General features: G+C 41.5%; 1 protein-coding gene across 2 annotated transcripts in view; it reads right to left on the reverse strand.

Moving 5' to 3' along the window:
• The window catches only part of LOC124789666, a 60,298-nt gene that overhangs the window by 21,856 nt on the left and 24,441 nt on the right, over window positions 1-14,001 (reverse strand). For both annotated transcript variants that reach the window (XM_047257103.1, XM_047257101.1), the window contains exon 2: window positions 2,252-2,372. In XM_047257103.1, the coding sequence (XP_047113059.1) occupies window positions 2,252-2,363 (112 nt within the window). In that variant the 5' untranslated portion in view covers window positions 2,364-2,372. The remainder of the gene's footprint in view (window positions 1-2,251; window positions 2,373-14,001) is intronic.

Below are 14,001 nucleotides of genomic sequence, written 5' to 3' on the forward strand. Positions count from 1 at the left end.
TAATTAACTAGATCTGTAATCTATCTTTCACACAACTCAGAGGAATGGTAGCTCACAAGTGGATCTAAAGATTTTGTTTGCGGCTAGTGAGTGAATCATATGTTAGATTACTCTAAATAATGTAAAGAATGGAAGCTTCTGAATGACAGTGCCATGGAAGCGTATCATTTACACCAAAGCTACATTTCAAGAAAAGCCCATTTGAAGGTTTTGTATGCACCTCTTGATTTCATGAAGTTCATGTGTGTTTTCGAAGTGATTACTTTTGTGCCTCTATTTCTGCATGTGACATGCTTTTCACATTCACTGATGTAATGTGAGATACAGGAATTCCAAATAAATAAAACAATAATAAGATGTGAAATGACAGAAGTGTGGAAAAGCATTGTTATATAGGTGCCCATTATTGTAAGATAGTTTCTTTGTTGGCGAATTTTCAAAATTGGTACCTAATCCTTGGCTGTGAAATATGTTCACTTGCTTTCCCTAAATATCTGCTAATTTTAAAAACTTACTACAAAAATGTACAGTTTTGATCATATTCTTTTATAATTCACATCCCATCAGATTCCATCAGAGTATTTGAAAAAAGCTGCACAAATATCTGATCAACAAATTATCTTTCATTAGGAATGTGGGTGCACTCAATGACCGTGATATGACTTTCAATTGGTAGAGCACAGCAATCAGTCATCTTTTTCTTTCAGTTTTTAATAGGAAAATGTAGATTTCGGCTAGCCATTATCAATGTCCTATTTTATGGTATCAATGCATGTCCTAATACATCAGTCTTGTACTAGGACATGCATTGATACCATGAAATAGTGCATTAATAATGGCTAGGCACTAGCCACAATCTAGATTTGTCTAATAAAACCTGAAAGAAAAGGATGACAGACTGCTGTGCTCTGTCATTTGAAAATAAAATCTGATCAGTTCTTGACAAGATTTTAATGTGATGCAAAGCTATATTAGCTGTTTTAAATGTTCAAAAATGTAAAGTTTTGCTCTTCACAGAAAGCAAAAATGGAGTAGCTATACTGCAAGTGTAATATCAATGAATCAAATCTGCAATCTGTTCTCTCATACAAATACTTGGGATACACAATATGTTGGGATGTGAAATAGGAAGATCACAAAGGCTCAGTCTCAGGTAAAGCAGGTTGCAGACTTCAGTTCATTGCTAGGATTCTGGGAAAATGCAATGATTCTAAAAAGAGATGGCTCACAAAACACTCACACAACCCATCCTAGAATTTTGTGTAAGGGCATTTATACAAGACAGGGTTAAAAGTGACATTGATCATATACAAAGAATGGTAGCTTGAATTGTCACAGGAGAGCATCAAAGAAATGCTGAAAAGCTTAAAATGACATATGTTTGAGACTGATGACAACTACCTATGAAAGCCTGATTACACAATTTCAAGAGCTAATATTAAGCAAGGGATATGGGAATATAAAGTCCCTTGATATAAGTCCATAAATTATCATGAAGGTATTTAAGAAGTCATTTTTCCTGCACTCCATATGGAAATGGAACAGGAAGAAATGCTTATATTTGGTACAATGGGAGGTAACCTCTGTCGTGCACTTCACAGTGGTTTCCCTAGTATGGGTGAAAATGATGAAGTAGATGTAGGCCTATGAAGATGAAAAACTTATTTCTAAAGGATGTACTATTTTGTATATTATACATTTAAATGTACCATAACAAACAATGGACAGTCCAAATGGAATAACAATATGGAAAGGATTGATTGCTTCTCACCATATGGAGGAGTTGTTGAGTTACAGAGAGGTGAAATTAAGAAGACTGCTAAAATATTAAACCTTTCACACAAAGTCCATCTTGTACAGTAGAAAACACACAAATATTCACACAAGCACAACTCACGCACACATGGCCAATGTCTCAGGGCCCTGACACAGTAACCATGTGTGTCTGATTTGTGCTTGTTTGAATGTGTGTGTGTGTGTGTGTGTGTGTGTGGTGTGTGTGTGTGTGTGTGTGTGTGTGTGTGTGTGTGTTTTCTACTGCAGAAGAATGACTTTATCCAAGAAATTTAATACTGTAGCAGTGTTTTTCACTGTACCTCTCCATGACACATTGGCCCATTTATATGGTGACAAGCAATCTATCCTTTCCATATTGTTGTTAAATGTACCATACTTTATAAACATATTTTACACAAATAAATGTACCATTTCTGAAATCCATAACTAGTTAACAACCACTGAAATATTTTACCTTTTGATGAAGCAGTTACTGCTGAAAAACTCTGCTGAGATGTTGTGATTCCCAGGATGGCATCAGGAAGTGTCATAGCAAGTAGGAAAAGTATCCATGCTTCAAAAAGCATTTTCTACCCCTGCAAATGATCATTGCAATTTGCTTAGACAGAACTCTTGGCATATGAGAATATTAAAGTGTCAAATTAAAGTGTTGAAATTGGTTAGTATCTGACAAGGGGAAGGCCTCAGACACGGCCAAACTATTCGGCTAAAATTTGGCAGGTCGCTTGTGTACAGCTTAAAACAAAGGACTCTAAGATATTTTGGGTCAACACCCCCACAATTTTGAGAAAATCGCCCCTAAAGGTTATCACGAGCAATCGACTCAAAATTGAAGGGATCAATAGATAATTGTAAATAGAGCATTTTTCATCATCATGTATGGGGCCCACAAACGCAAACTTTTCCAGAAATCAAGGAAAGAAACTTTTACAACTGCCGCTTCTGCATCCACATGGTAAACGTCTTACGCCGACAGTGCCAATAGCGCAGCGGCCAAGGTAACTGGCTGTGAATCAGAAAACCCAGGTTGGAATCTCGAAGAAACCTAGTGGATGTTATTCTTTTCGTTTGTATTTTTACATATCTCAATTGATAGGGATAGGAGGCTTAATAAGGTAAGTAAATCAATAAGGAATGATAATAATAAGGTAGGTAAATTAATTTACCAAACGCTGCTAGTTAGTAAAGTATTAAAGTTTTAAGCCTTGTCACATGAAAACACCTCAGAGTAAGAGTGCTGAGAATTCCTCATGAGGGATCACAGATAGCCAACCGCGTGATGCTTGTTTACAGCGAGGCACGGGACAGAATGCACGCGGGGAGAGTTATGTTGACCCAGTTGCCTCTTCGTCATATCATAGTTGTGCACCTGGAAGAGTGAAGGTGTCCAGCACAAGCCTAATAGAAGTCAATCAGAAAGAATTGTTTTCCGTCATTAGGCTGCCACGAACCTCGCGGATACATATAGTGATTTTTCCATCGTTAATGCGCCGAATGAAATACGTTTTGTGAATGAATACAGTGCTCTTCCGTAAGTAACATATGACGAGTATTGTATGTAGTTTGTAGTAATTAGCTTTTCTGTTTATGCCGTAGTAACTAGTTATTGTTTGTTGTGTCATATCTTTCAGGTGCATAATCTGAATAATGGAGGATGTACACCCTTCCCACTAGCACTGTAATATATAGTTGGGAGCCTGTCACAGACGATGGCAGGCAGGAAGTTACTGACGCTGTGTTTTGGCTTGTAAAAGTGTTGCAAGACAGATACACTCCTGGAAATGGAAAAAAGAACACATTGACACCGGTGTCTCAGACCCACCATACTTGCTCTGGACACTGCGAGAGGGCTGTACAAGCAATGATCACACGCACGGCACAGCGGACACACCAGGAACCGCGGTGTTGGCCGTCGAATGGCGCTAGCTGCGCAGCATTTGTGCACTGCCGCCGTCAGTGTCAGCCAGTTTGCCGTGGCATACGGAGCTCCATCGCAGTCTTTAACACTGGTAGCATGCCGCGACAGCGTGGACGTGAACCGTATGTGCAGTTGACGGACTTTGAGCGAGGGCGTATAGTGGGCATGCGGGAGGCCGGGTGGACGTACCGCGAAATTGCTCAACACGTGGGGCATGAGGTCTCCACAGTACATCGATGTTGTCGCCAGTGGTTGGCGGAAGGTGCACGTGCCCATCGACCTGGGACCGGACCGCAGCGACGCACGGATGCACGCCAAGACCGTAGGATCCTACGCAGTGCCGTAGGGGACCGCACCGCCACTTCCCAGCAAATTAGGGACACTGTTGCTCCTAGGGTATCGGCGAGCACCATTCGCAACCATCTCCATGAAGCTGGGCTATGGTCCCACACACCGTTAGGCCGTCTTCCGCTCACGCCCCAACATCGTGCAGCCCGCCTCCAGTGGTGTTGCGACAGGTGTGAATGGAGGGACGAATGGAGACGTGTCGTCTTCAGCGATGAGAGTCGCTTCTGCCTTGGTGCCAATGATGGTCGTATGCGTATTTGGCGCCGTGCAGGTGAGCGCCACAATCAGGACTGCATACGACCGAGGCACACAGGGCCAACACCCGGCATCATGGTGTGGGGAGCGATCTCCTACACTGGCCGTACACCACTGGTGATCGTTGAGGGGACACTGAATAGTGCACGGTACATCCAAACCGTCATTGAAACCATCGTTCTACCATTCCTAGACCGGCAAGGGAACTTGCTGTTCCAACAGGACAATGCACGTCCGCATGTATCCCGTGCCACCCAACGTGCTCTAGAAGGTGTAAGTCAACTACCCTGGCCAGCAAGATCTCCGGATCTGTCCCCCATTGAGCATGTTTGGGACTGGATGAAGCGTCGTCCCACGCGGTCTGCACGTCCAGCATGAACGCTGGTCCAACTGAGGCACCAGGTGGAAATGGCATGGCAAGCTGTTCCACAGGACTACATCCAGCATCTCTACGATCGTCTCCATGGGAGAATAGCAGCCTGCATTGCTGCGAAAGGTGGATATACACTGTACTAGTGCCGACATTGTGCATGCTCTGTTGCCTGTGTCTATGTGCCTGTGGTTCTGTCAGTGTGATCATGTGATGTATCTGACCCCAGGAATGTGTCAATAAAGTTTCCCTTTCCTGGGACAATGAATTCATGGTGTTCTTATTTCAATTTCCAGGAGTGTACATTATCAACGCACTACCGGAAGCAGGCAGTTCTGTTCCTCGGCGTTTGAGAAATTTATTTGCCTATCTTAATATCATCATTCCTTTTTGATTTACTTACCTTATTAACCCTCCTATCCCTATTAATTGAGATATGGAAAAATACAAACGAAAAGAAGAACATCTGCTAGGTTTCTTCGAGATTTAGGTTTCTTCGAGATTCAAACCGTGTTCTCCAAATCCCAGACAGTTACCTTGGCCGTTGCGCTACTTTTTTTTTGTTCTTGTTTTGTTCAATTTACTTGTTTGGTGCGGATGTCCCGTGACACCCGTTCAAGGTCAGTGTTGAGCCGTTAACTCAGTTTTTTATTAGAGAGGGCAGCTAACCCTCTGACCGAACACGCTGAGCTACCGTGCCGATGACTATCGCTGCTGTCAGCGAAAAGCGTTTACCATGTGGGTACAGAAGCGGCAGTTGTAAAAGTTTCTTTCCTCTATTTCTGGAAAAGTATGCATTTTCGGACCCCATACCTGATGATGAAAAATGCTTTATTTACAATTATCTATCTATCCCGCCAATTTTGGGTCAATTGCTCATCATAACCTTTAGGGGTGATTTTCTCAAAAACGTGGGGGTATTGACCCAAAATATCTTAGGTTCCTTCGTTTTGGGTTGTATACAAGTGATCTGCCAAATTTGAGCCGAATCGGTTGGCCGTGTCTGAGATTCAGGATTTTGGTCAGAGTGTGGGGACTGATCTCATAGAAACTTGGTATAATTTTTGAATCACTATTCCCTAAAATAAACAAAAGAGTTTTCCTACTCTATTAAATTACCAACTATAATAGTGAGAAATTTTTGAGCCTGTTAAGTCTGAAAGCTACTTTGTAAAGTATTTTTTATTAAGAAGAAATATGTGTAGTTCCAGGGGATGGGAGTGGCTGCAGATCCATGGCCCCAACCCCAACCCCCTGTATTCACCTCTGGATAGTGTAAAAAGTTTTAAGTTCAATGGTGGATAATTTAGTTATATTTTGAATGCAAAATATCACCAAATGTGTATAAACTATAGATAGTGAATTTTGTGTTGAAAAACAGCACTATGAAAAGGGCAGATGCTGAGAAGCAGACAGGCATAACAAAATGACTGACATACAACTGAGCTTTCAGCCAAAAGGCCTTCTTCAAAAACAGGAAACATTCGCACACATATATTCACACAAGCACAACTCATGCCCACATCACCACTGTCACTGCCCACAGAGGCCAGACCAGAACAAATGTTTTTGGATCAGATTTTTACATAATTGTCATAATTGTAGGTCTCATAGTTTCATAGTTATGAATGTGTGAAGGCTATCAATGGATATTTTTTATTTAATCAAAAGCTTCAGAGAGCAAAAATTAAATATTTCAGATTTATCTGAAGAGTCTTCATCCACAGGTCCTGTAATGTGTAATGTTGTTTTTCTGTCAGAGAGTATTAATCAAGGAAACTCAGTTCTGATCTCTAATGTTCAATTATTTTCTGATCTTTAATGTCTGATTATTTTCCACAGTAATGTCCCTGCTTATGAAATTGAAATATTGCACCATTAATAACATCTCTTGTGCATTAGACTTTCCTTCACACTGCAAAACAGAGGATCACTTTGCACTACAGGAGTGACAGTAATTCTGAATAGGGAAACACATAATATGAAATTCCAAAAAGATCATTACTACATTTGCTTCTGTTCCAAACATGCAGCAATGTCCAACAAACCCACACCACAACTCAGGTGACAGACAGCCAGTCCTAGAGTGATTCAAAGCAAACAGTATTTTAGTCTTGGAAAGACTTTTACTAAACAATTTCACAAAATCATAAATAATGTGCTGGTATCACAAATCAACATTGTTGATCACACACTAAATGAAACACTATGTTTAATATAACTTGTATTCTAAGTGGATAGCAAGCTAAAACATAGTCACCACGTTGATAAACTAATCAAGAAGTTTGATATATTTTGCGCTCACATATCTCCTGTAAACCAGAGTGTTAGTAGCTTATTTTGCATACTTTAATTCCCTGTTCATTTGTGGGATTATCTAACAGATTAATAGGTTGTTTGGCTTTAGGCACTCTAGATTGAAATTATTAGTGACTTTATTAATTTTTTGTTGGCTAAATGAGGGTAAAATTTACAAAATCCTTCCGTTTGTATGCTAAAAGATTAGTGAAAGTATTGGGATAAAATTCTTCTTAGCTTATTAACCTGTCATGAAATAAAAGTGTTTAAAATTGCATTTCAGACACATGTGGATGATTCATAACTAACAATATAAAAAACAGGCAAAACATCCACTCTGATAGCCTAAAAACTTAGCAAGAAGTACTGAAACTACACAAAAACACAATCAACAGACATCAATTCAACATCTATGTTGATTATTCAATGGTTTTCTCATGGTTGCCTCCCCCTTGGCAGTCCCCTCCTGGATAACTGAATGAGGGACTAATCCAGAATGTTTTGCCAATGGAGAGATCATCATGACACTTGGCCAATTAGAGGCTATGCGTCCTGTGGGTATACACTGTGTGTCTTTAATGCAATGGTTTTCATCACTGTCTGCAGCCTCACACTGCTGATCATGCTGATTCTTCTGCCTCTCATGGGAAGTTTCTCTTCCCAAGGCTGAAACTCTGCCCATTCATCTGTCTTCTTTGACAAGACCATTGACTGTTGGCAACATGAGGGTGACGTCTTACACTGAGAGGTTGTATAGAAAGTTTTCTAACAGACAGACAGCAGTATGTTGACCTGAATGGGGTGACTTCAACAGAAGCAAGCGTAACTTCAGATGTGCCCAGGGCAGTGTAGTGGCTTGGTGCTTTTTGCAATTTACATAAATGATATGGTGAAAAATGAAATGTCGTGTGACGAGGGCCTCCCATCGGGTAGACCGCTCGCCTGGTGCAAGTCTTTTGATTTGACGCCACTTTGGCGACTTGCGCATCGATGGGGATGAAATGATGATGATTAGAACACAACACCCAGTCCCTGAGCAGAGAAAATCTCTGACCCAGCCGGGAATCAAACCCGGGCCCTTAGGATTGACAGTCTGTCGCGCTGACCACTCACCTACCGGGGGCGGACAATGATCTGGTTGATAGTATTGACAGCAGCATTAGACTGTTTGTCGATGATGCTGTTGTCTACAGGAAAGTAGTATCACACGAAAGTTGTGAACAAGTCAATGAGGATTTGCAGAAAATAAATGCGTAGTGTAATGACTGGTAGTTATCTCTCAATATTAGTAAGTGTAACCTACTGCATATAACAAGGCAAAAATCCCCATTAATCTATGAGTACAAAATAAATCCCCAGTCTTTGGAAGCAGGAACTTCCATCGAGTATCTGGGTGTGACTATTCGAAATGAACTCAAATGGAATGATCAGATTACACAAGTAACGGGCAAGGTGAACCCTACATTGCAGTTTATTGGTAGAAGCCTGAAGCGATGCAGTCTTTCAACAAAGGCAATTGCTTACAATATGTTAGTTTGAACATTCTTAAGAGTATTGTTCATCTGTATGGGACCCTTACCAGTTAGGTCTGATTCAAGAGATTGAGAAGGTCCAAAGAAGAGCGGCAAGATTTGTGACTGGTACATTTAGCCATCGCAAGTGCATTACAAATCTCATAGAAAGTCTGAAGTGGGACACACTTGCAGACAGATGACGTGATAAATGGAAGGGGCTGCTCAGTAAATTCTGAAATCTGATCTTCAATGAGTATGTAGAGCAAATATTATTACCACCAACTTTCAAATCAAGCGATGATCATCATTCAAAGATAAGGGAAATTAGAGCTCGTACTTAGGCATTCAGACTGTTGTTTTTCCCTTGCGCAATCTGCGAGTGGAACAGAGGGGGGAGGGGGGGGGGGGGGAAATATGAATATGACTTTGGCATGAATTGTGCCCTCTGCCACACACCGCTTGGTAGCTAGTGGAGTATATATGTAGATGTAGAGAGTCTTCAGCCATCATTGTTTATAATTTTTATTCAAAACAGAAGCAGTTCCCTACTTTCAATCTCATGAACCAGACCACCTCCTGTAGACCATCAGCAGTTCCCTCAATGGATGCAGTGAATCATCTTCAACATGATGAGTGAAGCCCCGAGGCATAAACACTGAGTATACCTGACACTCCTGCCCTTCCTTTGAAGCCAATTTAACAAGGGGTACGATTATTCACTCATGTTTAAACTGATGATTAGTAGAACTCCCCCCCCCCCCCCCCCTCTTCCCTTCAGCATTTGCCTCCCCTTGATATGGAACACAAAATTTCCAAATGAGAGGAGAGAGCCTTACAGGCTCAGTTTCAGTTTCGCTGCATGATCTCAGGTCCCTGTCTCCCCTGTACTGGTTGCCTAGTCAGCTGTCAAACAGATGAATAATGAGAGATCCTGTACCCTGTAGAGGAGACAGCACACACAGGAGATAATAGTACTAGAGGCACCTTTTGTACCTCTGGTACACAAATCTCAGTAGGTTTCCCAGCACACCCATTCACCGTTGCTCTAATTGTTTTACAATGGTCATGGATAGTTGCTGCTGCTTATGAACAACAGCTATCTCATCCCACACCAGGGAACACTATATAGAGCGGGGATGTGTTGTGCCTGACACAAAACAGTACACAAATAACTTTAAACTAAGCTTCCTGATACAGTGAAACCTTTTTATAACGTTCCTCCATATAATGTTTTCCTCCATGTTACATCCATTTTTTTCGGTCCCGACTAAAAGCCCATATAAAAAATGCTAAATTTTCCTCTTTACTGCGTTTCCTCTATATTACAATTTCCTTGGTGTAACACTTATATTTTTGGAGCCCTAGTCAATTATTTACCTCTTTATTTTGTTTAAGTGACTGGATGTAGACACATCATTTTCCATTCTGTGAATTCACAGTTTGCCCTGGCTCGGAAAGCCCATGCTCTGCGTGTTTCATATGTCAGTGGCAGAACCCGGTCACATGACATGTGACACACATTCTGCCTGTTCATCAGTGAACATGAGTGAAAAGTGGAAGAACATTTCTCTGGAAGAGAAGGTTTCTCTTATTAAAAAAGTGGAGACATCTCCTGGTGTGAGTCGCATGGAGCTAGCGAAGCAATTTGAACTGGCCCCTCAACACTATTATGAAAAACAGATCATTGATAATGGAAGGATTTGAGAATTGTGGAAATTCAAAACGTATGCATTTGAAACCATTGACTTACGAGGAAATGGAGGAAGTTTTATTAACTTGGTTTCAGCAAGCATGTCTCAGAGAATTAGTTGCCAAAATGGGGAGTGCTGCAAGAAAAGTGCTGCTGTTTGTGGATAGATGTGTGGCACATCCACCAGACATATCCTTTCTGAGAGATGTGTGGCACATCCACCAGACATATCCTTTCTGAGAGATGTGAAAGCAATTTTCCTGCCACCCAACTGCACCAGCCATCTGCAACCTTTGGACTTGGGAATTATACACGCCCTTAAGGTTAAATATAGGGCAGCACTTGTAAAAAAGGCCTTGAATTTGATGGACCAAAGAAAACCGGGAAACCAGCAGAGCTCACAACTGAAGCTGAATATTTTACAGGCAATGAATTTAATTATGCACTCGTGGAGGGAAGTCAGTGCTGAAACTATTAAAAACTTTCACAAAAGTGGGATTCTGTGAGAATGAGATGGCAGCTCCTGTGTAAGATGTTGCAAGTGATTTGCAAGAATTTAAGGAATTATTAGGCAGTGATTCTGTCACTTTTGAGGACTTTGTGTCTGTGGATGACAACGTGGCAACCACAGGAGTACAAAGTATTGAGGAGCTGACTGCAGAGAGAAGCTTGGAGAATAATAGTGGTAGTGAAAGTGGCAGTGACAAGGAAGATGACCCTGCGCCCTCATATACTAAGGCAGCTGAAGCCTTTGAAACATTCAGGAGATATATGATGGCCCACAGACTTGAGGACAGAACAGTAGTTCAACTTGCTCATTTGGAGCAAGAAATGATTGCCATAGAGTCTAGGAGAAATAGAAAACAAACATTCTTGCTTGAATATTTTAAAAAATCATAGGTATGTGATTTTCAGATTGCATAGGTTCCTAAAGTTTTATAGGTATGTGATTTTCAGATTGCATAGGTTCCTAAAGTTTTGTGTGGATTTAAGTTCCGTTTCATAATTTAATTATTAAAGCAATTTTTTTGTAACTAATTCTTTTTTAATCTGTACCATTTACTGTGTTTTTATGTAATATGTTCAGTATATCATAAACAAAAATTGGCTCATATTCTATAATTGGGTCAACTGAAGAACGGGATACCACCTGTCAGCTTTGGACAGTGATGTCATATCTTAAGGCTCTGTTCTAACTTTTTACAGTACAAACTGATCCATTTACTTTCACCCATTCACCTACTGGGCCCTATGTTTTAATTACAAAACACTAATAATTTGATACATTGATCATTTGCAATGAATATCACATTATAGTGTTGTGAAAATTTAAAATGTCATGTATGGCACCATTTGTCAAAGCTGATTAGTGGCATCCCAATCTTCAGTAATGCTGTATAATTATTATTTGGAAGCCTTCCTCTTTATAGTGTTTTCCTCTATACTGTGTTCAGAATTTGTCGTCCCTTGAAAAATGTTATATAGAGGTTTCACTGTGTGTGTATATACCTGCCTAATATCAGGTAGGGCCCCCGAGAGCACACAGAAGTGCCACAACACAACATGGCATGAACTCAACTAATGTCTAAAGTAGTGCTGGAGGGAATTGACACCATGAATCCTGCATGGCTATCCATAAATCCATAAGAGTACAGGAGGGTGGAGATCTCTTCTGAACAGCATGTTGCAAGGCATCCCAGATATTCTCAATAACATTCATGTCTGGGGAGTTTGGTGTCCAACGTAGGTGTTTAAACTCCTAAGAGTGTTCCTGGAGCCACTCTGTAGCAATTCTGGACATATGGGGTGTCACATTGTCCTGCTGTAATTGCCCAAGGCCGTCGGAATACTCAATGGACATGAATGGATGCAGGTGATCAGATGGGATGCTTGCATATGTGACACCTGTCAGAGTCCTATCTAGACATATCAGGGGCCCCATATCACTCCACCTGCACATGCCCCATGGCATTACAGAGCCTCCACCAGCTTGAAGAGTCCCCTGCTGACATGCAGGATCCATGGAGTCATGAAGTTGTCTCCATACCTGTAAATGTCCATCCGCTCAATAGAATTTGAAATGAGACTCATTTGTCCAGGCAAAATATTTCCAGTCATCAACAGTCCAATGTCAGTGTTGATGGGCCCAGGTGAGGCTTTGAATGGTTCACACGCTGACACTTGTTATGGCCCAGCAGTGAAATCTGCAGCAATTTGCGGAGGGGTTGCACTTATGTTGAATGATTCTGCTGTTGGATATTTGATGTTTTACCGAATTGCTGATATTCACGGTACACTCGTGAAATGTTTGTTTGTGAAAACCCTACTTCATCGCTAACTCGGAGATGCTGTGTCCCATTGCTCATGCACCAACTATAACACCATGTTCAGACTCACTTAAATCTTGAAAACCTGCCATTGTAGCAGCATTAATTGATCTGACAACTGCACTTGTTATCTTATATAGGTGTTGCTGACAGCAGCGCAATATTCTGCCTGTTTTCGTATTTCTGTATTTGAATACACATGCCTATACCAGTTTCTTTGGTGCTATTGTGTATATAAGTGAACATTAATAAACCGACACTCTGTAGGGATGGATTCTTAGCTGGAAATGGAGGAAAAAAGGTCCTATGAACATGAGTCCAGAAATGTATTATTGCCACAGTAGATGGTGCTGATGAATGAAAATTCCTCTGGCCATGTACTGTATGTTCCTTGTGTGTTGCAGGCTATGTGATTGCTGCAGCACACTGTAAGCACCAGAATGTTCTAGTACTCATGTTGGGAACAAGGCGAGATGGTGTTTATGTATGCTAAATCAGATGGAAATGAAACTTTCCTGGCAGATTAAAAGTGTGTGCCGGACCGAGACTCGAACTCGTAACCTTTGCCTTTTGCGGACAAGTGCTCTACCAACTGAGCTACCCAAGCACGACTCACGCCCCATCCTCACAGCTTTACTTCCGCCAGTACCTTGTCTCCTACCTTCCAAACTTTACAGAAGCTCTCATTCTGGAAACATCCCCTAGGCTGTGGCTAAGCCATGTCTCCGCAATATCCTTTCTCTCAAGAGTGCTAGTCCTGCATGGTTCGCAGGAGAGCTTTTGTGAAGTTTGGAAGGTAGGAGGCGAGGTACTGGTGGAAGTAAAGCTGTGAGGAATGGGCATGAGTCGTTCTTGAGTAGTTCAGTTGGTAGAGCACTTGCCTGCGAAAGGCAAAGGTCCTGAGTTCGAGTCTCAGTCCGGCACACAGTTTTAATCTGCCAGGAAAGTTTCACATCAGCACACACTCCGCTGCAGAATGAAAATCTCATTCCAGATGGAAATGGTCGAGAGGCAGCATCCTATACCAAAACGAGTACACTCACAGACACCAACCAGATCAAACAACATTTCAAGCCCTATCTGGGCATTTGTGTGATCATGGGTCCTTTCAAACAGATGAACATGCAGGGAGGCAGTGGACAGTGCATAAACCAGATTTGGAGGACTGGGTTCTACAATATCTTGCAGGATATTGTCCTGTTCTCAGGACCTTTTCTTCCTCCATTTCCAGTCAGGACTCCGTCCCTGCAGTTTCTCAGTTTTATTAATGTTCATCCTCTGTGTGTGTGTTTTCTACATCTCCTCCTAAACCACTGGGTCAATTTCAACCAAATTTGGTATACATGCTCATACTGTCTGGAAAGATGTATTGTGGAAGGGATCGTACCCGCTAACATCTAGGCAGTCCTGCTTGACTGGCACATTTTGACAGCAGTGTCAGACTGCATTCCAGGGATTATATGTGCAGATGGACATGGCTGAGC

This window comes from Schistocerca piceifrons, chromosome 3 (genome assembly GCF_021461385.2).
Source record: "Schistocerca piceifrons isolate TAMUIC-IGC-003096 chromosome 3, iqSchPice1.1, whole genome shotgun sequence".
NCBI lineage: Eukaryota > Metazoa > Arthropoda > Insecta > Orthoptera > Acrididae > Schistocerca > Schistocerca piceifrons.